The following is a 27,221-nucleotide window of genomic DNA, read 5'->3' on the forward strand; positions in this document are numbered from 1 at the left end:
TAATTTTGGCGAATTTTCCTCTCATTCTCGTGTCGTCAGACAACAACTGGCTTCCATCTCGTTATGTTTCAGTCTCCCAAGACACATTTTCAGCGCATCATCGTGAGGTCATCATCATGAAAAAATTATTCGTTGACTAAATAGTTTCCTTATCATCAGCGGTCATGCCCAGGTCAAATGATCTGCTTACATAATAAATCCTAAGAAATTTACTTTGAATACATCTGATGGTCAGTAAGCATAACTGCTGTGCTAAGCTGTGGCCAGCCCTTCTCCATTCATTTTGAATGCAACATGCATATTGGGCCAAAATTGATCATGAGGAACCGATGTCGATATTATCCCATGTCATTTTAAAATGCTTTTATCGGCCAATATTATTGGCTACCCGATAGTATCGGACAACTCTAGTTATAATGCATCTATAGCAAAAGCAGAGACCGTTTAGATGTTGCTGCAGTTTATGGTCATGAAATGAGTGCAAGCTCTCTAGCACTAGCTGTGTTTGAAAAGTACATCCTTCACAAGGAATCAACTGATTGGCCCATTTAAACAGTTAAAAATAACTTGAATACGCCACAGTTCCTAAGAGCATTCCAAAATCAGGATGATTTGCACAGTGCCCTGTTAATCATTTTTGATAAACAATGGCCTCATTGCACAGAAATCTGCAGTCTACTGTAAGTAATTGGCCAGAACATCAAGTTTGTATAGCACAATTAAACAACAGCGGCCAGGATCCTGCTGAAAAGAGGGACTTCATGAGCTGACATAGATCTGAGCTTTTCCACTACCACAATTACAGCACATTGAACTCATTCCCCTTTTGTACACTGTAGTAACTTAATGGGCTTGTAAATCATCTTCCAAAGAGAGGGCAGACTGTAACATGTAAGATGAGATGTGATTTTACAAATATTTCTTGCCTTACCAGGTGAGTATCAACAGCTTGTACATTTTTTCTTGTTTTTGATTCTGTAGGTTTCTGTAGCTCATTCTGAGTGAATTTATCAGGCATGTTTTTACATTCTATTGCAGTACTGTAGCAGTGCACTGCGTCATGCTGAGAGGTCATTGGTTCACATTTTTGCAGTGGTGGATGAAGTACAGTATTTTTCAGACTATTAGTCGCACCTGAGTATATGCACCAGCCATAAAATGCCCAACGAAGAGGAAAAAAATATATATAAGTCGCACCGGAGTATAAGTCGCATTTTAGGGGGAAATTTACTTGATAATATCCAACACATAGAACAGATATGTCATCTTGAAAGGCAATTTAAAATAAAAATACAATAGAGACCAACATGCTGAATAAGTACACAGTATGATAATGCTACATGATGCATGAACAACGAAATGCGAACGTGGCCGGTATGTTAACGTAACATAGCTATTAAGAGTTATTCAGATAACTTTAGCATAAAGAACATGCTAACAAGTTTACCAAACCATCAGTGTCACTCCAAAACACCAAAATAACATGTGAAATGATATAATAATGTGTTAATAATTTCACACATAAGTCACTCTAGAGTATAAGTCGCACTCCCAGCCAAACTATGAAAAAAAACTGCGACTTATAGTCAGAAAAATACGGTATTCACTTTTTTTTATTTAAGTAAAAGTACAGATACAGGTGCAAAAAATACTTATGTAAAAGTACAAATATCTAAGAAAAAAAATACTCAAGTACAAAAGCACTTGCTTTGAAATTTACAAATAAAGAGTAACCTTTTTTTCCCGATGCAAAAATGTAAAATATGTATGTAAATATACAGGTAGCCCCAGGGTACGACGTCCTCGACTTACGCGATTTTGCCTTTACGACAGTCTCGTCCGCCATTTTGTCTCCAGTCATGTTTTTCGTGTTTTTTTTTTTTTCTCCTAGTCTCATAAACACGACCTTATTGTACCTCACAGCATCTTTTTTTTTTTACTTTACGTTATTAATATGAGGTGTTCTGTCCTCACCTAAACATGTGGTTCAGCTTGACAGACGGCAAACAAGGCAATTGTGCTTTTTGAAGCTTTTGACTTCCTTCACTTTTGACAATATGTAAAGCCGTAACACACATACTGTATGTATACTTATGTTCAAAACGACACGCATTTTAACAATAAAACACTTGATACAAAACAATTGGTGTTCAAACGTCCAGCACGCAAAACACGTCCACCACATTAGAACTAGATTTGTTACATTATTACAGGAATTATTATTATTATTATTTTATTATTCCGTTTTTTATTAATAATTAATTTGTTTTGCTACGTGTAAGTGCCATTTCTAATAGTACCAGCTGTATTTATTAAGAATGTAGTGTGGGTTTTTGGGTTGTGGAACGAATTAATGGAATTATAATGTTTTCTTCTGGGAAAATCCTGCTCGACATACGACCATTTCGACTTACAAACAAGGTCCTGGAACGAATTAACTTCATATGTAGAGGTACTACTGTACTTTGGGACTTTTTGGATAGTTATTTTGAGATTTAGGGGTACTTAAAGAGTTCATTCTGACATACACGGAAATTCGGGTTCATAACTCGTTCGTAAACCGAGGATTATTTGTATATATAGATTTTTTAAAAATATACTTACATACAGAGATTTGAGTCAATATTCAAAGAAAGAAGCAGAAACTTCATTGATTGCTCAATTTTATTTAAAACTGTGCAGAATGCAAAAAAACAAGCAATATGGGTGCAAGCAACTTCTGTATCAGGTGCATACCGCCACCCTACTGTATAGGAGTGTGGAACACCCATCTGAAGGCGCGCTCTCACTGTTGGCGTTTATTGGTCAATATCTTGTTCACCTGCCTAATTTTGCCTGTACTCCTGTTGCTGCCTCTAGTGCTTAATTACGGCATAGTTGCACGGGGATTATCGATTGCGACAGAGGCCCGAAAACGAAAATATCAATTCACGATGAGAAAAAAAAAAGAGAAAAAAGAAAGCAAACAAAAGTAACCTGTAACGCAGGCGACAATGTGAAAAGTAGTGGAGTAAATAGTACAATTAGGTGCTGTAAAATGTAGTGAAGTAAAATTCAAAAGTACCACTTCATATTTGTGCTCAAGTACAGATACACAAAAATGTATTAAAGTACAGTAACAAAGTACTTCTAGTTCGTTACATTCCACCAATGCCTTTTTAGCTATACAGGAGGAGTCCTCCCTATCAAACACCCTACTGACTTCGAAAATGGTTGTCAACTTCAGTTTCACTTGTGTGCAAGAAGTAAAGCCTTGAATTGACAACTAGATAAGCTTAGATAAGGCCATTGCAGAATGATGGCTTGAAGGTCTGGGAAATTTGGACTTAAACATCCCACCAGAGTGCAGGGAGTCAGTCAAGTAGGGAAAATACCTCAAAAGATATGCTGCGGTAAGTGCTGCCACATGTTCTATTTATACAAGGTCCACACGTACAAACTACCGAGGAACTGTATAGTCTGGTGGTTAAACTGTTGGCGAAAGGACCAACTATATGGTTAGACATACAGTAGCTCCTCATTTGTGTAACAAGAAAAAGCCACAGCCCAACAGCAATACTGTTGACACCACATTGGTGAATATAATTATTATCCAAAACAAACAAGATAACATTTTCATTTTCCCCTATTGCAGATTGTTAAAACAATTGAAAACAGACTTTGAGATAAAGTAAGTCTGGGATAGGAATTGTTTGTTACATACAAATCACTTGTCCAAAGAAAATCAATTTATCAACTTTGAAATTGCCGCACTTTGTCAAGTCCAGTTTATTTCTGTAGTACTTTCTTAACATCCTCAGCTCTACCAAAGTGCTTTACAGAAATGATTTCAAACATGTTTGAAACTGCACTTGGTGTCTCTCTAACTGACGTATCATTAATTAAATGTTTTAGAATTATATTCATAAGGAAAACTGCTTATCTTCTGCTGGTTTGGCAAGGTTTTCACTGGTATGGAAGAGTGTAACCCTGCCAAAATGTCTGTTTGCTTTATACTTCTCAGTCTAGCATCTACGTGTAAACTTTCCCTTAAACCGTCTTTCATTGGCCCTTTTCAACCATCACTGCAAATTTTATCGAGGAGGGGCAGCTTCCTGTCGGGTCACCCTGCCCCCTCCTACCAGCAATTTCTCACTCGCTTCCTGACTTTGTCAGCCAGCTCTGAGTCACAGACCTGGAATCACAACATTGGCTGTTTCTTAGGTGGTTTTATGTGACGAAGAAGCCGAAATCATTGTGGCAACTGAAATAAATGTGGCAACATCTACACCGTATCTTGTGAATTTTTATAAACCATAGACTTCATTTTGAAGTCTATATGATAAACATTTCTTATCTTGAAAAATGTAAATACAGTAAGGTACTACTGTAGAGTTATAATAGTAAGCACAGTATGTGGTTATGCCTCACATAATAGCTGGATTTGATATTGTTACTAATGAGCCTCGTCTCAGTATGGACTTCAGCATCTGTTTTTTTGTTTGTGTCACAAACAAAAGTTATTTCTAGCGTGTAATTTCATATAACGTAACTGATCACATGTAGTATCTGTCAGTCTGTTTATGCTTTTGTGCTGGGAGTGGTGTTGCACGATACGATTTTTTGGCCCCGTTACCGATACCTGACTGTGCGGTATCAGCCGATACCTATACTATACCGATACCACTTTGTTTGAAATATACAGTATATATATGTATATGGCGGAAAACACTCAGGTGACTTGAAATTCCGCTCCGAGACCCCCCAATTTGGCCAAATTTCAAAATTGTCCGATATGCACGTGTGATACATCATTGGAAAGCTTAAAATCTCAATTTTCTGGGGTAAGAAAAATTTTGAACAGGAGGGCATTAAAAAATAAATAAATAAACCACAAAACCCTAACTGGAGGTGAGAGCCCGCGAGAGCAGAATTAAAGACACCATGATTTTAACGTGATATTATCGCGTACTTTCAATCCAAAAACTCCATGTAGCATGTATCAACGAGTGTCAAGACACAGCTGTGAATGGCCACAGCCGGAATTTGGGGGGATTTTATGGGTAAAACATGGTAATATAACAAGGGGCGCGAGGCAGAAATCGCAGACATCAAGGATTGGTCGAGATTTTCATTTTCATATATTTACTAGGGCTGTCAAACGATTAAATTTTTTAATCGAGTTAATCACAGCTTAAAAATTAATCGTAATTAATCGCAATTCAAACCATCTCTAAAATACGCCATATTTTTCTGTAAATTATTGTAGGAATGGAAAGATAAGACACAAGACGGACATAAACATTCAACATACTGTACTTAAGTACTGTATTTGTTTATTATAACAATAACTCCACAAGATGGCATTAACATTATTAACAGTAATGTGTATTTTGCATAGCTATTTGATTGGGAATGCCAGTTCTCTTTACATTGAGCGCTTTTCTTTTTGTGAACATTATTTTTTTAGAGACAGTCAATATTATTTTTGTTGTGCTTTCACTAAATGATACTCTAGCGACTTAACTGTTTGGCCCAAATGCATAATGGGAAGTTGGGCAACCATGACTGTCGGTGGTGGCTGCAAATGGTATACATTATTTTCTGCGTTGTGTTCAATTGGCGTGTTAAGAAAAATAATGTGTCCTGCTCCGCCCAAATGCATGATGGGAAGTTGGCAACCATGACTGTCAGTATTGGCTGCAAATGGTATACAATACGTTCTGCGTTGTGTTCAATTAAGTGTGTTAAGAAAAAGATCGTCTCTTGCTCTGCCCAAATCCAGGATGGGAAATTGGGCAACCATTACTGTTGGTAGTGGCTGCCAAAGCTTAAGCCAATGAAAGGCATGGAATGCTTGTGTCCACTCGCATTTTTTCTGCCTTTTCGCTCTTGATGTGCTAAAACGGCGTCATTGTAAATTGCTTGAGACAACCAGGGATTGATGCTCCGGTTCAGCACCTTTCCTTTGGATAGCAGTCCTGGTGTTGCAGCCTCAAACTCTTTGTGTTCGTTCACATGTTTTGTCTTCAAATGTTTTATCAGGTTCAAGGTTTTAAAACTGGCCGATTTAACTCCACCTCTCGAAACTTTCAGGCCGCATATCTTGCATGCAGCCATTGTACTCGGAGATTCTATGCTGAAATATTTCCAGACCGCCGCCGAATTTCCTCTCCTAGTTTCAGTTTATATATGTTTGTATCTTCATATGAAAAAGCTGCCCCGGCATAGGTCAAGAGCGGCTATTGGCCCACTCTCATTGGGCTGGAGCAGGTCAATAGGGTTGATAGCTGCTTGACATGCAAAGTGATCAGGTGTGATCACACAACACAGAGTGCAGTGAGCGTCAGGAGAAAGAAGGCTGTGGTAAAGTGTTATAATACTGGACCGGTAAATGATATTGGCGCCCTATTTGTTTGTAGTCGCCGATACAGACACCACCATTTTAGTGCTGGATCGGAGTAAAGGTGGGAACCCCTGGGTACAATACATTATGATTTGCGATACAAGGCTCACGATAACGATGATCTCGCAATATGGCAGTACAGCAGTTATCATTACTTAGATCAGGAAATCAGTCTACAATATTCTACAATACAATCAGTGTTCATGACAACGAAAATATTTCGTCGACGAATAATATTTTCATGACGACGAAGTGAATGATTAGCTAAAGACGTGGCTTGGTAGACGAGAACATAACGAGACGAATGCGTTTTCGTGCGACAAGATGAAAATGCAACATCGTTTCTGTCATACGTTCACAATATGTGTCATATGTTCTGTCTTATGTTCACAATATGTTCTGTCCTATGTTCACAATACATGACATTTTCATATTGTACATGGAGTACGACAGCTTGCATCGTGGCAGTGTTTGCGTTGTGTCACTCATGTGAGATGTGCTGCGTCTCTCCCTCCTCACTGGAGTTTAGGGTGTGTGTCGAGCTAGGCTGCACTCCATCTTGCTTGTTTGGAAACACAGTAAGATTTGTTTTCTTATCTTAGGAGGAGAGAATATGCAATGTTGCTTTAGCCTTTAAAGGTCTGTGCTGAGTGATCATCAGACGCTAAATGTAATCCTAGCGTTAGCATAGAATACGAGTTAGCATTAGCTTCAAAATGGCAAGCGTCCTCTTAAAACACTGGCCAGTCTAAGGCAGAGCCACCTGGCTTTTCTGATCATTGAGTCTAGAGGATGTTAAATGTTCAGTCAACCTTTTTTACATACAGTTTGTGGCTTCTTGGTAGGTTTAACTGAAAATAATGTACTTCTTTTCCTACTGGGTATGTATTATCATCACAACAAGTTCACGTTGTCCTTGTAGATGCTAGAATATGTGCTCATCTGTCTATGTGCTCATCTGTCTATGTTCATTCGAAGTTGTTGGAAACCTTTATTTTTGAGCTAAAACTTTGAATTTTACAGACGAAAATAATTTGAGTAACTGTCCACTAAAACTAGACGAAATTTGTATGAGATTTCGTCGACTAAAACTAGACCAAGACAAAAACATTTTGAAATGACCTTCTGATGTGAATAGGATTGAGTTTTATCACTAGTTCGTTTAATGCCAACCCTCCAAGTTTAAACGGCTTGGACGTCTATGGCTGTCAGTGGCATCCACTTCCAGGCAATGAGATAATTTTTGGCAATTTCACATCATTTCCTGTTGATTTCGATCACTTCCTTTTCCTTTTGGGGCATTTCAGGGTCACTTCCTGTTGATTTTGGGTTACTGAAAAGGAAGTAACTTAAGGATGTCCCAAAATGAATAGGAAGTGATTCAAAATCAACAGGAAGTAACCTGTAAGTGCCCTAAAATGAACAAGAAGTGACCTTTAAATGCCCACAAAGACTGGCTGTGAATCCTCTGGTTTCAGTGCCATTGACGGCGGTAGACATACAATCAGGTCGAAATGAATTGGATGTCTAGCACAGTCAATAGCAGCCAGTGAGCTAACGTAGACACTATTCTAATGCAAGATTTTGCTAGCAATCTGCTGGTTATTTATTTTTTTTTTTTTTTTTTGTTAAACCTTGAGACATTTTTAAAACAATATATCAATTCTTAGAAGGAGCATCTAGATAACCTTTTGGGCTACAAAGTATCACAACATATCACTTTTATCACACCCATAGTTGGGAGTATGGCTTTCATACTGAGGTCCTGAAAAAAGCATGTTTTTTTCCCCTTTTTTTAATTTTTTTTTTTTTTACAACATCCACTTCAATATCATCGCATCAGCATAACCACATGACAGTAAGTAACTTCCTAAAAAAACACAACTGTTGCTGTTTTAGCACAGTTCCTACATTTCAGTCAGTTGGGTGTGTCGGACCATGACCGTGTGAGTTCTGTCCACAAACAAAAAAATACCTTCCTCCTTTGAGGAGTATGACAGACATTTGGTTGTGTGACACACCCGAAGTCCCTGCTAGATTTATCCTTGAGACAAAAACATTTATTTTTGCTATTGCTTATGGAAACGTCTGATTCTATAGACCCATCCTTAACTCATTCACCCCCAACCATTTTCACCGATGCAACCCCCTTTGCTCCCAGCCGTTTTACTGGATTTTTACCGATTTTGCAAGGCCCACAGAAAATTCTGTTCTATTGCTATATAAACATGGAACCCACCAAAAGAAAGATTAGACTCTCTTCTTTCAGCAGGAATAAAAAGGTGGTTCATATCTTTTTTCCGTTCTTTGGAAATCAGCATTAGAAAATGGCTTAGTTTGAGCAATTTTCCAATTTCTGATGAAAAAACAGAAATTGAGCTTTTTGTGAAAGCATACATTTCAAACATATGTTTGACTTTAACACAGCTATTTTTTGCTTTAGTTACATCTCAAACATCTGAATAATGTTTTCCTTTTACAAGATAATAAACAACAAGACAAATAGAGCTTTTGATAGCAAAGTAACATTTTATTTACACATAACTGAGAGATGATGCTGTTGTGGCCCCAACAGCCGGGGTAAACATTTCCCTCATCGCCGCCTGTTTCATAAAGATGGATTTTTTGAGTCTTTCTTTTGTGGCAGAGTTCGCCTGGGGAACTTGTGTTCCTGGGGGGGAACTGGTTTAGCCGTGCTCGTTTCTGTGCGGAACACTGGAGGGTGCGGGGGACGCGAGCGGCCGAGCACGGCGGCGCGGGCTCTGCTCGGCAAGCAGCACAGGCTCGACGGCATCGTCCGCTGCACTGGTGGTCCCAGTCATTCTGCTCGCTCGTCCGACGCCTGGCATTCTGGACGTCCATTCGGTCGTCTTCCGCCGGCACCGAGGCCGTGCGGCCTGGCCATTTGATCCGTTGAATTGGGTTGGGGTCTTACCAAATGCGCTACTGCCCTCCAGTGGCCAGTTTTATTTCTTTAAAATGGATTTTCAGCATTGTGCTTTGGAACTAGGTTGAATCAGAACCTAGAGATGTCTCTTGTGGAAAAAAACGTTAAAGATGAATAAATACGTCTTTGGGACACTGAAACAAAAAAATAGAACATACTTATACGTTTTTGGGAGCAAATAAGTTAAGCAGTGCCTTCACTATGTACTGTGCATATACCGTTAACCGATGTCACCCAAATCATTGCAAAACCTTTTTTTGACCGTGGTGTGACAGTAGGAGCTCAATGGATAAATACTTTGGAGTTGGAAGAAAAAATAAAAATCGAAGTAATATTTGGATGTAGGAAATCTGAACAGTTCATATGAATATAATACAATGTTTGGAAAAGCCTTAATAAAAAAATATATTGGGTTCATCAGAGGAACTGTAAATAGTGGCAGGTATGTTACCTCAGTCTCAATCACCTTAAGTTATACACAAAAACCTTGCATTTGAAAAGGAGTTTGGAGACTTTTTATATCCACTGTTAATATTTTAGCAATAGTTTTACTTTTGTCTTGTATGGTTAAACTGACAAATCTTGTTTCACTAACGTTACACCTCCCTGTCAAACTAAGGTCTGCCAGAGGACTGCACTGTTCAGACACCCGCCTTCACTGATAGTGTGAGACTGCATAGACAAGCCGAAGGACACTATGGGACCTGGGACATGATGTGTGGAACTCCTCCCCAGGTTGGACATTTCCTTACTTCTTTTAGGATGGGTTGTCAGTTCACTCCAGCTTCATCCTAGCATTTACAGTGCCAGTCCAACTTTGAAAACTGTAAATAAGGGCACTTTTACATAAGCCCAAGAGGACCAGGGTCTGGTTGAAGAGTTACCTTGCAACAACACATGCAAATGACTTGTTGAAAAGATACAGCATTCACACTGCGCCAACCGAACTACACCACACACTCCATCCCTCCTGAAAAAAGGGGGGAAATACAACTGAAAAATGGAGCCTCTGGTGCAGGCATTTGTTTGCTTAATATTGTAACAACGAAAAGAAAGGGGCCAGCTTCATCACGTTTTTAATCCTTTATTTTAGAACTTGTGCAAGACAACAGGGTACTGTCCGCTGTAGGCAAAGCCGACAATAACAGAACATAGAAAGTATCCCACCCAACTCTTCCACATCTCACACTGTGCGTTCAGGAACAGCATGCAAAACACAATCGCCAAATAGGAAGCCAGTTCTGTGTGTCAAATGCAACTGCTTAGAGCAGCGCAACATTTGGCCATAGTTAATTGTCTGTCCTCTTTTCATTGTTGATTTTCAATAGCGTAGGCGCTGTACAGTGGTATGACAAAGTATCTGAACCCTTTGGAATTTCTCACATTTCTGCATAAAATCACCATCAAATGTGATCTGTCAAAATCACACAGATATAAAAACAGTGTATGCTTTAACTAAAACCACCCAAACATTTATAGGTTTTCATATCATTTCATGATGATATCGTGCAAACAATGACAGAAGGTGGGTGGGGGGGGGGGGTGCTTAAAGAGCAATACAAACCAATTTTTACCAAACAATTTAAGTCAGGTGTGTGCCCAATCACTAGACGTGGGAATCTTTGGGCACCTAACGATTCGATTACGATTCAGAGGCTCCGATTCGATTATAAATCGATTATTGATGCACACAAACCACCCGCTTTTAATGTTTTGTACATTAGTTCCAAAACTGTTCAAATCCTCTCAGGCTAAACAAAACTACTATTTCAGTATCAAGTTAACAGTTAATAACTGTAAATAAAATACCCAAGTCCCTAATCTGTATCAGCAGCTTTCAACTACATTCATTTAATTTGATGTCCTGAAACAACCGTTAAAGTTGTTAAAATTGCTCCCGTTATGCCATAATTTCCCTCCTGTCTACTTTCGACATGTCAAAGTTTTAAAACTGTTTCATCATTTAAAGATAGATTCAAATCAAGATTTTGCCAATTTAGGAGTATTTTAGGTGAAAAGTTAATTAGCTTCGCTACAACAAAACATTCTAGAGAAATCTACTGCTTTATGATGGCGGCTGTTTACTAACGCCCAGCATGTCTGTCATTTCGCATCTTGTTCTGTAATACATGTTCTAATGCCGCCGTCGTCTGTCATTTTGCATCTAGTTCTAAATATATGTGATATCTACCGTAGCCGTATGTGGCCGTATGTTTGTAGCAACTAGCAACCGGGCATTGTTTGTAGCGGCTGTCGGCCGCAGTCAGGTATTATTGTTTTTTTCAACTAGCGGCATGAGTTGAACATGGTATTTACTCTCGGTCTGTTGTCCGCGCTGACTGTGTTTTAGTTTCGCTTTACCTGGTATAATTCAATAATCGGAATTTGAATGTTTGTGAATCGGTCTCGAATCTTCCATGGCCGAATCGCAAATAATCTAAGAATCTGAAATTTCGCACGCCTCTACCAATCACTGATGAGTGGTTTGAAGTTGCCCTGCCCACTATACACACACCTGGTAAGAATTGTCTTGATGAGAAGCATTGTCCGATGTGCATCATGGCTCAGTCAAAAGAGCTGTCTGAAGACCTGTGATCAAGGATTGTTTGTATAAAGCAGGGAAAGGATAAAAAAGTTGTCCACAAATGAAGAGAGTTTGGCACTGTTACTTCTCTCCTAAGGAGAGGCCATCCACCAAAGATGACACCAAGATTTCTGCGCAGAATACTCAAGAGAGGTAAAAAAAGAACCCTAGAGTGTCTGCTAAAGACTTACAGAAATCACTGGCACAGTCCCATATCTCTGTGCACACATCAGCTATATGTAAAAGTATGGCCAAGAATGGTGTTCATGGGAGGACTCCACGGAAGAAGCAGCTGGTGTCTAAAAAAAAACATTGTTGCGCGTTTAATGTCCGCAAAAAGGCACTTGGACACTCCACAGAAATTTGGGCAAAATTTTTTGTGGACTGATGAAACCAACGTTGAATTGTTTGGGAGTAACACACAACGTCATGGAGGAAAAATGGAATAGCTCACCAACATCAACACCTCATCACCACCGTGAAGCATGGTAGAGGAAGCATCATGATTTGGGGCTGTTTTGCTTCCTTGGGGCCTAGACAACTTGCAATCATTAATGGAAGAAACAATTCAAAAGTTTATCAGGATGTTTTGCAGGAAAACCTGAGTTGAAGCTAAAAAGAGGATGGATTTTGCAACAAGACAATGATCCAAAAGACAGAAGTAAATAAACTTCAGAATGGTTTCAGAAGAACAAAATGCACGTTCTGGAATGGCCAAGTGAAAGTCCAGACTTGAACCCCATTGAGATGCTGTGGCATGATTCATGACAGAGATTCATGCCAGACATCCCAGGAATCTGACTGAACTACAGCAGAGAAGAATGGGCCAAGATTAGTCCTGATCGATGTGCCAGACTGATCTACAAGCGTCTGGTTATTGCTGTCAAAAGGGGGGGCAACAAATTATTAAAAGTAATGGTTCACTTACTTATTTTTCCCCCTTCTGTCATTGTTTGCATACTATCCTCATTAAAATATGAAAACCTATAAATGTTTGGGTGGTTTTAGTTAAAGCAGACACTGTTTTCTTCATGTGTTTGATTTTGACAAAGATCAGATCACATTTGATGGCGATTTTATGCAGAAGTGTGAGAAATTCCAAAAGGTTCAGATACTTTTTCATACGTCTGTACTTCCGCTTCCAAGGATGCACTGCGTGTAGCGTCACAGCCTTAAGCATCACAGATCCAGGCTGTGACGCTGCACGTAAAGTAGTGGACATAGACCCACAATTTTTGAGTAGACCAGAGTTCGATTTTTGGGTCTGAACTGGAGTTCCGATTTACATTCACATATACAAAACGAAGCGGACTATAGAGAAAAAGAACTCTGATCCGTTTAAAACAGACCAACCAGTGCTAGTGTGAAAGCACCATAACAATAACATTACATAACTGAATACAAAATAGCCATAATTGTTAATGATTGTCTGTCACTGTCATTTCTGTGACTGGCTGGCCATCATGCAAAGTTTACCACTGGGATAGGTCCCAACTAGTAAAATGGAAGAATGGATTTCATTGATTTACAGCATAGTACAGTTTTTAAATGAACCACTTACTCATATTGCGCCATACCGTATTGTGCGGAACAGTTTTACTTCCTCTCAGTTTTTGTTCCCAGGAGTCATATTTGGCTTGCCGCCATTGCAGACAACTCTGCTCTTTAAGGGATTTTCTGACTATATATGGTCATTATCACATTGAAAACAGGAATGCCTTCGAATTTGCATGTGGAGGTACCTCTTGATTAATAATTCAATCTGAGTTAGGGCTAGAATTTAACCTGGTGATATTAATTAGTGTAGGAAGTAAAAAAAAACATTTATCAGACATTCACATTATAATAATAGTAATTCTTCCAATGATTGTAAGTTTTTCGCTGATTGCCATCCTCAAACACATTGACTAAGTCCCTGTTATTTCCTGCTCTTGTTAAACATTTTCTGCATCATGTCTAGAGTGTGTCAGAAACACCAGTCATTCTCCACCCCTTTTGCATTAACTACATGCAAAAGGTCACACGCAAATACTATTGAGTCGGCCTCCCCTTTGAATGAGTCCCTTTCAGTTTTTTTGCTATGGCCTCTGAATCACTCTGTGTTCATTGCAGTCACCTTCTGTGGCTTTAAACATACTTCTGTTATCTGCTTGCTTGTGCCGATAGACTGTAAAGGTTTAACAAGATTACGTTTGTATACCAACCAAACACACTGTAAGTACTGTTTCTTACCACATTAAAATGGTGCATCAGAGTAAGTCATTTGCACTTGTAAAACAAAAGGACTTTTTTTAAATCTGTATTTTTTCTTAATGGAGTGGTTCCGGAACTATTTACAACTAGGATCACCCACAAAATAATTTGCTCTTTCAGTACCCCTAGTGACCACTTAAAAATAAAAGAGCGTTGTATGCCTAAATATTAGAGTTGTCCGATAATGAATTTTTAATATGGCTGTCAAAATTATCGCGTTAACGGGTGGTAATTAATTTTTTTAATTAATCACATTAAAATATTTGACGCATTTAACGCACATGCCCCGCTCAAACAGATTAAAATGACAGCACAGTGTAATGTCCACTTGTTACTTGTGTTTTTTGGTGTTTTGGGTGCGACTGATTTTATGGATTTCAGCACAATGAGCATTGTGTAATTATTGACATCAACAATGGCGAGCTACTAGTTTATTTTTTGATTGAAAATTGTACAAATTTTATTCAAATGAAAACATTAAGAGGGGTTTTAGCATGAAATTTCTATAACTTGTACTAACATATACTGTATCTTTTGAGAACTACAAGTCTTTCTATCCATGGATCGCTTTAACAGAATGTTAATAATGTTAATGCCATCTTGGTGATTTATTGTTATAATAAACAAATACAGTACTTACGTACCGTATGTCGAATGTATTTATCCGTCTTGTGCCTTATCTTTCCATTACGACAATAATTTACAGAAAAATATGGCTAATATAGATTAATTACGAATAATTAATTTTTAAGCTGTAATTAACTCGATTAAAGATTTTAATCGTTTGATAGCCCTACTTTTTAACCGATATTCCGATATTGTCCAACTCCAACAATCCGATACCGATATATGCGGCAGTGGGCTTAACATAATATGGCTAATTGTATTGTGATGCCACACTAAATGCTTTTATAATGATACATTTTTACAACTCCAGGGTTTTCCAAATAAAATGAACCTTCTATGAAAAATAATAGAACAATCTCACCTGAAGTTATGGAAAAAGTGCCGATATTTCACAACTATATTGTTGAAATCAAAATTGTGCAAACATCAGTTTTTTGGTGCAAGTGCAAAGTGCCAATAAGGCGCTTATTCTGTCCTCAATTTGTACAGAATGTGTGTGTGGTTACACAAATCGCCAGCTAGTGAATAAATCAGGCTTAAAAAGAAGTCAGATGCTGGAGTCAAGTTGAATGTGGCCATCTTTCTCATGACAAAAGCACTGATACAGTTTTGTAAAACTGAAAACAACAACACATTATGTCAATAATATGACGGTCACAAAATAAAGCAAAATATACACCCCATGTCAATTTGAATAGCAATTGGTAGTACAGATTGCAAGCAATGAAATAATGTAACCAGATTTTACCACAAAATGCAAACAAAATGAAATAAACACGTCTCTAATATACTACACAACGCTCATGAATATGAAACAAAGGAAGAAAATAACTTGTATAAGGCACAACATAGTGAGATGGCAAGAACTGCTAAGGTACATTAGCTGCAGACGTTAGCTCATCCATTTAGCTCGCTCTATTCGCAATGAGCTCACGTCGACATATGATTACGTCAGCGGAAAGTGTTGGAATTTATCAAAACTAATTACACCTAAGCGCAGGCACGGGGTGACGAAACACCAGAAACACAGGAAGGCAATAAGCAGAGCTGGGTATAGTAGGCAAAAAAATTTCTCAAGTAAGAGTAGCGTTACTTTAAAATATTATTCAAGTAAGAGTAAAAGTAGTCATCCAAAAAATGTACTCATGTACAAGTAAACGTATCCAGTGAAAAGAATACTCAAGTAATGAGTAACATTTTTTTTTAAACAATGGTATTTCTTTCTCTCGGCACAAACGTATCTATATGAACTATTGTTATAACGATACTGTAGATTAACCTATTACATAACCACATTAAGCCAAAAGAGGAAAAAAATCATTAATTCCGGTGAGAAAAAACCCAGTAATGAAGCATTATTCGTACAAAGAGCATGAGTGCCCTGCCCTCTAGTGGAGATAATAGTTCCTAGTTTGAATAGTGAAAACTGTAGTTCCTTCACAGTTACTATTATGAAATTAAAAGGATCATATCTCCGGTGGTCCGTGGTCAATCGGTGACAAATAAAAACTGGGAGAGAGTTTGGCTTAATAAAACTGTTCTTAGAAGTACATTTTTCTCAAAAAGTTACTCAAGTAAATGTGACGGAGTACATGTAACACATTACTACTACCCACCTCTGGCAATAAGTGGACATGACAGCACTGCCATATGCATATTGCCCCCAAAACCGATGTCAATATTATCCAATATCATTTTGAAATGCTTTTATCCACTTATAATATCGGCTACCCGATAACATTGGACAACTCTACTAAATATAAATGTAATTTCCAAGAATAAAATCCAGATATTTTATGGAAAACACCAAGTTAGACATTCACACAATATTTTTAAATTGTTATGAAAGGAGGGGGAAAATCAGATTCACTGTTTTAACACATCAGTCCTAAAGCAATTTGTCATTCACGTTGATGAAATATTCTGCACTAGTTCGTCGATTGTTGCTTTTCATCGGGATCCAAGAGTGGCAAATATTGACAAAGAAGGGGCGGGCACTCAGAGTAAACTTAATTATACATAATGTAATATTATGCTTTGTCAATGTTCTTTTTGTGCTACCTAACATACTGTATGCCAAAGCTGTAGATAAACATTGAAGCATATTGGAGTACACAAAGCACGTTTCTCTATGTGTTTGTGTTCGTATACTACATCCTGCCTCTGAAAAGATCCTCTCAATAGCCTCACTGTGTCGTTCACGTTTATTTCGGTGGTTCTTTGGGCCAAGGGTGAGTAAATAATAGTTTTTTTTCCACGTACCTCACCCTAAGAGCAAATAAAAAAAGAACACAGGGCTTCCTAATAGAAATGTTAACTGCAACTGTTTAAATATTCTGATTTAGCCTTCATCACTTAACATACTATAAAACATGTTTGTATGTGTGTCTAGATTCTGGCAAATTTAGTGATGGAGACTCTCCATCCTGAACTAAGGGATGCAATTGGTCCTCGTCTGAAAGGAAAGATGCAGCAAAGGCAGAGAGACTGGATGTTTGTGAGTCTCCCTGAGATTTTACAGTGCACAAGTACAATGGAATAGTATGAATATCACTTGTAATTTATGTACGTTTTTGTAGATCTCAGACGCAGTTTACAGGCAAGTTTTGGCCCAGACCACCAACGAGTATAATTCTCTTGTTGAAGCCTGTGAGGTTCAGAAGGTTGAGCTGGATGCCAGGCTGAGAACTGACATGGACCAGGTCGTCACATCTAAAGAACACATTACCAGCAAAATTCGAGGTAAGGGTCATTTTTTTGTCAAAGTGCAACTAAAGGGAAAAGGGTAAAAATCCTTGAGTTATGTAGAGATATTTATTCCCGTCATTTGTTCATTTAACTTGATATATTCATTTCTATATTGTTTGTCATCTTTTGTACTTTATTTGAATAAGAGTGCAGCTCTCAGCTTCTCTGAATCAGAGAACATAACGTAGCTGCTAGCAAAATTCCACTTTATTGTGAGTCACTTCATGGGTTAACTTGGGGGCCTGCCTATTCGCATTTGGAATAACAAAATGTGTATGCGTTGGAAGGTTAAGACTAAATCTTCTCACAGCCACTTGGGGCACTCGAGGGGATTTAGTCCTGGCAGGCCAGCTTTTACTTGTAATTTTCCTCATAAATGTAATTTTGCGTTTTAGAGAAGACTGCAAATGTACAAGGCACATAGCCTTTTTTTGCATTAGCCTCAATGTAGCAATGCTAGCGTTTTACAATCTTTAATATAGAAGTGTTTCCTTATTCCTTATGTCTGAATTTGAATTCTACAGCATGTTGATGATCAACTGGAGTCTCCTATGCAATCCACACACACGTGTACCAATTCCACACAGAACATGCAAACATGCACGCACAAATGAATGCACGCACGCAGTGATAAATCGCAGCCAGGAAAATTACCACATTCATTTTTATTTACCATGTGATAAATGGACTTATTGCATATCGCATCAGGTTTAGTGATTAATGCTTTGTTTTTCTTCCTGAATTGTATGTCGTCATTTCCTGTTCATTATGAGAATTAAAGTGCGTACGACATGAGGAAAAAAGTCTTTAATAGCATTATTGAGTGAATTAGAATCATATTTTGAGACGATTCGACTATATACAACAATTTAGCAAAGCGCAGATGACGAGAAATTAGTCTTTTATTCTGCCGGTTAGCCACGCCTACCACTATCGGGCTCTAGCGTCCCCAACAGGTGGATGACGTCAGCGGAGTCACGATTTCATCTGATTTATTATGCAGCCCATTGAGGGGGAATTATTCAGAACAAGGAAAACGCGACGAAGAGAGCCGCAAAATGTCATTGTTTCTCTGTTTCTCAGTGTCTCTCTCCTCCAGTATTTTTACAGGATATTCTTTTTATCCAAGCATTTTTCCCCAATAGCTAAATAAATGGCATGGTCATGACAAATAACAGTCTTGTGCTAAACGGAATATGAAATAATAAAAATGCATTTATTCAGGACGACATGGCAAAATTACTCGATAATGGTCAAAACTGTCGACTTCACCATTACTGTGGCACCTCCCGAATGATATTTTATGCCACCTAAGTCGGGCTTATGTCATTTCCCTTCCCCGGCTTCGGAGAATGTAAACATACCAAGAGGCGTGACAGCTAGCCGACATGCTAACCCGAACCAAGTGATGTTTCAAAGTCTTCGAAGCGGAAAATCACACATAAGCAGCTGAATCCTTAGTCCTTCTCATACAACAGTACGGCTGTATAGTGAAGAGGACTCCTTTTCTCGTACACGTCAAAGCGCCCTCTTCCTCAATGCAAGACCGAAGCCGGAAGTCTGTCATTTTCGTAACGCGGGATTAAAAAAGTTGAATAAATATATCGATCACACATCCTAGTGGTCCATTTCATTCATTAAAATACCGCGTGTATTATGAAATAAGCATGCTTTTTCGTGTCACAGGCACTTTAAAGAACCTGTTACAAGAGAAAATCTACTTTTTTCTTCCTTAGGTAATGAAAGTTGACCTAGAAATAATATGCGCAAGGCACCTGTAGAGCCAGTGTACATAAACATTTAAAAACAACCATACAAGCAAAAAATATGAATCACTCGTTGCTCACTGTCATATGTAACATAATCTAGCCAGGCTCCAGTGCATTCTTCATTGTTCTTCTTCTTGTGTGTCAGTAGTGAAAAGAAGGAGGGTTTTTATTCCATCATTCTTAAAGGGAACCTCGGACTTAAAAACTTGCAGGCTCTAACAAGCCAAAATTGTTCTCTTTTACTAAAATATGTTATTAAAAACATACAATATTGCCATTGATTTGAAAAATCTATAATATTTAGTACATATTTTGACCTACGGAGGGCGCCATGTTTGAAGTGTGCAATGGACGCTCGGGGCTATGACATAGCTTGTCACTTTCACTCAACGAATACTACCGGGTTACTGCAATTCCTTCTTCGTGGCAAGACGTCCAACACATACGCTCATCGGTTAAAAGAGACGAGTACTTAGTATTTGTGTTTTTCTAGAGTCTTTTATTACCTTTTCATTGCCTCAAAATACTTTTTGCTTGTGTTTCTCTCTCATACTTTTAAGCATTGTGTTTTCTGGTTGTAGCTTTAAAGCAGTTTGTTGATCTGTTGACCACATTAGTCACGTAGCATATTTAACCCACCCTTAAGTATTTTCTTAAAGCATCTTTAGTATGTTCTGTCTGTATGCATCTAAACGAAACAGGCTGAAAGCGCACGGTAGTACTTTGGGTGTCAAATTCGCCTCTTATAGGACATTTCGCCGATATAGCACATTTTTGCAGAACACCAATTTTCGGCGCACACGGAGATAGTGGGATTTCGGGCTGACAATGGCCAAGACAGGGGGAGCCTCTCGGGTTGGCCGTTTTGTGAGTCTCCAGGATAGTCAAATTGATAGTCAAAATAGTAATGAAAGTGAAAGCGCGCTTGTGTGACTTGGGTTTCCACGCGGTTCAATTTCAAGTTCAATTCACGTGGTTTAATTTTCCCCAATGCATTTTTACATACTTCAGTTCGCTCGGCATCGAGTCAGGAGGGAGCGATCCCGCCGCTGGCCAAGCAGCAACGTAATTTATGCAACATTACGTGCCGTGTCACAGCAGGCTTGACGCTCCCTTCCAGAAGGGAGGTATTTCCTTTTCTGTTTGTCCAATTAATGAGTGTGCCTTTCATCCTTGTGATGCTACTCAGAAAGTTCGGTTTGCGCAGTGTGAATACTGAACCTTTTCAATAAGTCGTTTGCAAGTGTTGTTGCGAGGTAGCTCTCCAACCGGACCCTGGTCCTCTTGGTCTTGTATGAAAGCGCCCTAAGTATAAGTAAGTCTGTCTTCAATTAAAATTCTTAACTGTGTGCAGCCCTGGTGTTACCCAAAGCTGAGTCTCTTCTGAAGAGGAGTGTCCAACCTTACATCAGCTCCATCTTAGAGGCCTTGATGGAGCCCACCAGTCGAGGTTTCGCTGAAGTCAGGGATGTTTTCTTCAGGGAGGTTGTGGACATCAGCAAGAACCTGGTTAATGGAGGAGACCAAGCAAAACTGGGGGAGGTTAGTCACATTTTCTGCCTGAACGCATTACCTACTTACACCTCACACTGTGTCAATATTTCCCCTCAGCACATGGAGAGGCTCTCTATGCTCGCCTTCCATCCAGTCAAAATGAAAAGCTGCTATGATAATGTGGAGGAGCTCAACCTAGAGGGACTACAGCAAAGGTTCGACGTCTCCAGCCCTTCTGTCTTTGTCAGCAGGGCTCAGATCCTCATGAGGGAGGTGAGAATTTAAGCAGCTTTTCCCTGTGGAATGTTCACATGTTGTCATCAGAGTCAATGCAGTGTCAGTGTGGCTGACAGCAAGCTGCCGGTTGGCTAAAAGAACAAATTTTACACTTGCCTGTTAGTGTCGTAACGGTCAAACATGACATCTTAAGCCACTGTATTACTACAGCAACTTTTGTTTTTTTATTGTGACAGCAAATGGACAATGCAGTACACACTTTTGAGCAGCTGCTACAGCAGTCTTTGGCTTCCCAGGGAGATAATGACCTGTGCAAAGTCATCCAAGGGTGCCAGGACCGGGTCCTCAAGGTAAACTGGAAAGAGAGAATAAAGATATTAAGTGAACTGATCATTTTAAAATATTTCATAAAGATGATTTACATTAGAAGTAAAACTGTCTTGTAGCAGTCAGTCATCTCTCTTTGTTCCCGGTCTCTCCCTGCAGAAGTATGATTATGACAGCAGCACAGTACGTAAAAAGTTCTTTAGAGAGGCTCTGCTGCAGATCATAATCCCCTACATGCTGCAACAGCTCGCTCCATCCTGCTCACCCGTAAGTAGCACCCTATTTTTACGCTTGTGTTGTCCAGAGTTTCCACCATTAAAACAGTCAAGTCAACCCAATATAATCTAGCACCAATTTACAAGAGGTGTTTGTTCATAGCTGTTGAAGCAGGTCGAGAACCACATTTATCACACATCAAAGGCAACTAATTAGACCACTCAAAAGAAACTACAAATAAATCTGAAGAAGGGCATTAAAATGGCGTTAAGTGTTGTTTATATTTTTCAAAAATCTTCACCCCAATATTTTCCTTTTTATAGCAAAACAGCATTACCTTTAAAGAGGAAATATGTCGCACTCCCAAAATCACATAATTTTTAGTACTGTAACTGTTTAATGCTGTCAAAACGGGCGGTAATTAATTTTTTTAATGAATCACGTTAAAATATTTGACGCATTTAACACATGCGCAGAATGACCCGCTCATGCATTGCTTCAACCAAATTACAATGACACCATTTTTTTGTACACTGAGATCTAAGAGGCAGAGAAATGCGAGTGGACACAGGCGTTCATTGGACCGCGCCGCTTATTGGCATAAGCTTTGGCAACTCTTTCACAACAAACATAACTATTGTGGCGAGCGACGTGGGGAAGAATGACAGGAGATAATCTTTTCTTAACACACTTCATAGAACACAACGCAGAACATATACCATTTGCAGCCACCACTGACAGTCATGGGTGCCCAACTTCCCATCATGCAGTTGGGCGGAAAGGTTAAGTCGCTACAGTATCATTTAGTGAAAGCACAACAAAAATAATATTGCTATCTCTAAAAAAAATAATGTTCACAAAAAGAAACGCACTCAATGCAAAGAGAACTGGCATTCCCAATCAAAATAGCTATGCAAAATACACATAAAACTTACTCAGACTTTGGTCAAACTCTATTCAAACATTTCGTTTAGCTCAACAAATACACTAGATGGCAATATTTAGTCACAATATACAAACTATCAGAGGTCTCGTACGTTATGAAGTCAACACTCAAATGAACGTAAAGTACTATGAACCCGGAAACTACTGCGTCAGTCGAGGGGCAAAGCGCACTCGTTGGCTAGATCTTTAATTAATTTAAAACTCGCCATTATTACCGTGTGGTGTATTTCAATCACTACCTTACGTAGTTAAAGACACTGTGGAAGAATTGCAGGGAGCTCATGTGACGTCCCGCTCGGCGACGTCAACGATGGCGAGCTATTAGTTTATTTTTTGACTGAAAATTTTACAAGTTTTATTTAAAAAAAAAAAAAAAAAAAAACATTAAGAGGGGTTTTAATATAAAATTACTATAACTTGTATTTCTATCCATGGATCCCTTTAACTTAAAGAAGTTAATAATGCTAATACCATCTTGTGGTTTTATTGTTGTAATAAACAAACACAGTACTAATGTACAGTATGTTGAATGTATATATCCGTCTTAAAGTCTTACCTTTCCATTCCAACAATAATTTACAGAACAATATGGCATGTTTTAGAGATGGTTTGAATTGTGATTATTCACAGCTAATTAATTTTTAAGCTTTGATTAACTCAAAAATTTTATTCGTTTTGCAGCACTAATAATTTTGTTGGTTTTTTTTCGATTATTCCAAAGTGTCTGTAGAAATAACCTGTCACCCTCACTTATATATTTTCTGTACTTGATTAAGAAAATCTGATTTTACTTGCCCACATTGGCCAACTCAACAGCGTGGCTAAGCACCCAGATAGCAGACAGACATTGAAATAATGTTTAATCATTCTGCTGTCAACACCCAACGTTGATTTCTCATCACTTTTGCACCCTCGATTATTGTTGTTCCAATGTTGAAATCTTTCCAAAACCGAAACGTCATTTCGATTATTAATAATATTGGAACATCGCTGAATCAATGTTATGTTTAGAGCTGAAATGAATACTCGAGAAACTCGAGTAACTCGAGCTTAAAAACTGATCCAAGTAATTTTATTCACCTCGAGGAATCGTTTAATTTTGCCAGCTCTAAGCATCACGTTTTGCCCGGACTACTTTTAATGCGGGACAACGCGCTGACGTCACGTGCGTAGAGGAAAAAGCAATTTAAAAAAAAAAACTTACCACAGCCGACAGCCGCTACAAACTACGCCGACGTTGCTAAAAACTACGCCCCGCATGATGCTATTAATCGATAGAATTTTCAGTCGATTACTCGATTACTAAAATATTCGATAGCTGCACCCCTAGTTATATTTTCCTTCATTTTCAACTATGATGCTATTCATGCCCACATTGAGGTCCTGCTTTATTTACCGACAGAAGAAAAGCTAGGCTGACTAATGAAATATTATAGAAAAAAAAAAAAAATAAAAACGCGGCCATCCCTATCTGCCTCATCAGTGAATCTGAAAAATACAAACAAAACAACATTCACAGTTAATTCATATCAAGGAATTCAAGCAGGTGTCATGGGTTAGTTTCACATACTTTAGTATTTTGTGGTGAAATGAGTTTCTCAACCAATCCCACACCAAATTAGGGCTATAGTATGGAAACGGAGCTAGCTAGTTAGCTAGCTACGATGGAAAAATGACTGTCTTGCCACTGTCTTGGTGTTCAATACATTAGTTTAGACAAGGCTCAATTGTGTCATATCGAGTGATTTTAGCGCTTTAATTGGAAAAAGAATTACGTTTGCCTGAACAAAGTTCTACTTAGCTAACACCCGAGCTACGTAGGTCTTCACTTGTATGCCAATCACAGCAAATCCACTGTTTCTTACTATTTTGGAAACTTTGTCATGTTGTGGCAGGCAAACTGTTTTACATATAACTTTCATGACAAACGTGGTTTATTCTACCGTAAGACATAATTGCTGATAAAGGCTCTGAAGAAAAGCAACAGGCTTACCTTAAAATATGGCGATCCTTAAATGAGGCGTTTCCAGTGGAGTTCGTTTAAGGTGATACGCTGTCTTCCCGCTCAGCCACGAACACAACTATTTTTTGACCATAACTCCGACTCATCCATAATTCGATGACTTTTCAATCATATTTCCCAGTCAATCAAAAATTAACAATTTGTCAACATTATTTCATCAACTATAAAACAATGTTGACCCAACCATCGCCTGACACACCATAGAACAATGTTGTTTCAATGTCACTGTCAGGTGTCATCAGTATTTGCAATGTTGATTCAACATTGTTTGTTGTCGAAAATTTCAATGTCAACCATACTGATGATTTTGATGGAAAATCGATGTTTATTCAACGCCGATCTGCTATCTGGGCATTGCTTGTTTACGCAGCAGAACATATGATCACCATAGACGGCGATTTGTCATACAACTCATTTTTCTTCAGCGATTCAGACATTGAATCAATTGAAAATGTTTTCGTTTTCGCGGAAGATGTGCCGGAACTTGTCAGCGTGACGAGTACGTTTGGGGGGCGGAGGGAGGTGTTACGTCAGCGAGTGAAAGCCGGGCCAATGTTTATTCTCGAGTGTTCTTTTGTCCTGGTACCCTCCCTATTCTTTTTCTGTCTCTTCGGACAAAACTTTTTGTCCCTTATGTTGCTCTGCCATCCTTGCAGAATTTGCGCGATACGAATGGGGAAAGGGGAAGTGACTTATGCCATAAAGCAGTCACCACATCTGTAGGTTTTTTTTTTTGTGTTGCAGGGTGTTTGCCACCCTCCTCAAACGTAATTAGTTCTGGTGAAAACGATACAGACGCCCTCAAGATATAAAAGAGGTGTCATTCAACTAGTTATCAGTCAACATATCACAAATGTTATGAAAATATTTTATAAAGGTTGACAATTTACCTAGTGTTGCTTTACCATAGACTATATTTCACATGATATTCAAAGATAAAACTATCTATTTACAAAATATACAGAAACAAAATGTCTACAATATACCGTATTGGCCCGAATATAAGACAGCCCTGATTATAAGATGACCCCCTCTTTTTCAAGACTCAAGTTTGAAAAAAGACTTTTTGAACACCAAATTATTTTTTATATAGAAAAAAATACAGTACATTTCAAATGATTATAACAATATATTTGAATGAAAAAGCATGTTATTTTGCCTCATTCAAATCTTATCTGAACATTTAAATATGTAAACTAAAGTGCAATCACATTCGTAAATGAATGGCTTCTGGTTTTTGTAAATGTAAATAAACCAATCTATTGTGATAAAACAAAGAAATTGCAATAAGTGCATTAACCATCAAAGTGAGGTCTAACTGTAACTGTAGTCTTGAAACAAATCTGAATAAAGAAAAACATTGCAATAAAATAATGCAAACAGGTTAAACTTGAGAGCAGCTAAGATCTGTCATGACAGAACATTACTCCTCAAGTTCAGCATTCACTTCAATGATATCTGGCGCCATCTAGCGTCGTGAATGGGTATAATGTCTAGACCCCCGAATATAAGACGACTCCCACTTTTTCAACAATAAATTCGTCAACAACATTTTATATTCGGGCCAATACGGTACATAGATTTTTTTTTTTTTTTACAAAGTATACATTCATATTTGCAAAGCCTATAGAAGCGTACATGATATATATAAAACAGAAACCATAGACTTCATAATGTATTGATGGGACACAGGGCGCGGAGCCGCTAAATAGGGGGCCTGCAATGTGGGCGAGGCCGTCAAAGCTGACCGAGTGGAATCACAGACGAAGAGCATTTTTCGTTGAAAATTCTAGTGAATAAATGGCTTAAATCCCTGAATTCTTTATCGATATAGGCATACAACAGTCTCGATTTTTGGTTAAAAGCAAAAAAAAGCATGCAGTTAGCATTTATTTGATGTAAATATGTCGAAATATGATGCTAGTCTGTTACTCAATGAGGCGGTCGCCATATGTAAACAGAGCTTTGCTGTTGAAAATTCTTGTGACCAAATGCTTTAACACCTGAATTCTTTAAAGATATGGACGTAAAACTGTCTCAATTCTTGGTTAAAAGCAAAAACAAAAAACGTGCAGGTAGCATTTATTTTACGTAAATATTGCAAAGTCTGCTAGTCTGTAAGGAAAGTAGCAGCCGCCATATGTGAACAAAGAGCTTTTTCCGTAGAAAATTCTTGTGAATAAATGCTTAAATCCATAATTTCTTTATAGATATGGACGTAAAACAGTCTCTGTTCTTGGTTAAAAGCATAAAGAACGTGCAATTTGCATTTATTTTACATAAATATGTCGAAGAATGATGCTAGTCCGTAGCGGTTCATTGCTTGCCTGGCACAGCCAGACTATTCTCCCTGTATTTTTCAAAGACAGTGAGAAATAGTCTGGGACCCAGCCCATTAACGGCCTCTCGAGCAAGGTACAAAATCAATCGTCCAATCAGATTCGTTTATTTGCGTGACTTGTTCTTAATGATCAACGTCACTGTTGCGCGCCAAAAGTCGTCTCTCCAACAACAACACAGATGGCGAACGGGAGAGCTGGCAATATGTTCCAATCCGCAGTAAACCCAGTTTCAAATTACCAAAAACACATCGAAAAAAGTCATTGACAAAAGTCAACATGGCTCGCGCTAGCCATGTTGAATAAACTTCTGTATTCTCCGCTCAC

At 38.5% G+C, this 27,221-nt stretch overlaps 1 protein-coding gene across 1 annotated transcript in view; it reads left to right on the top strand.

Annotated features, from left to right (window-relative positions):
- The window catches only part of niban2a (niban apoptosis regulator 2a), a 94,788-nt gene that overhangs the window by 57,779 nt on the left and 9,788 nt on the right, over positions 1-27,221 (top strand). Inside the window, exons 6-12 of the mRNA XM_057818283.1 lie at positions 9,952-10,067; positions 17,189-17,293; positions 17,376-17,538; positions 20,668-20,855; positions 20,925-21,080; positions 21,281-21,394; positions 21,531-21,638. Of these exons, the coding sequence (XP_057674266.1) occupies positions 9,952-10,067; positions 17,189-17,293; positions 17,376-17,538; positions 20,668-20,855; positions 20,925-21,080; positions 21,281-21,394; positions 21,531-21,638 (950 nt within the window). The remainder of the gene's footprint in view (positions 1-9,951; positions 10,068-17,188; positions 17,294-17,375; positions 17,539-20,667; positions 20,856-20,924; positions 21,081-21,280; positions 21,395-21,530; positions 21,639-27,221) is intronic.

Source organism: Corythoichthys intestinalis, chromosome 17, assembly GCF_030265065.1.
Source record: "Corythoichthys intestinalis isolate RoL2023-P3 chromosome 17, ASM3026506v1, whole genome shotgun sequence".
Classification (NCBI taxonomy): Eukaryota; Metazoa; Chordata; class Actinopteri; order Syngnathiformes; family Syngnathidae; genus Corythoichthys; species Corythoichthys intestinalis.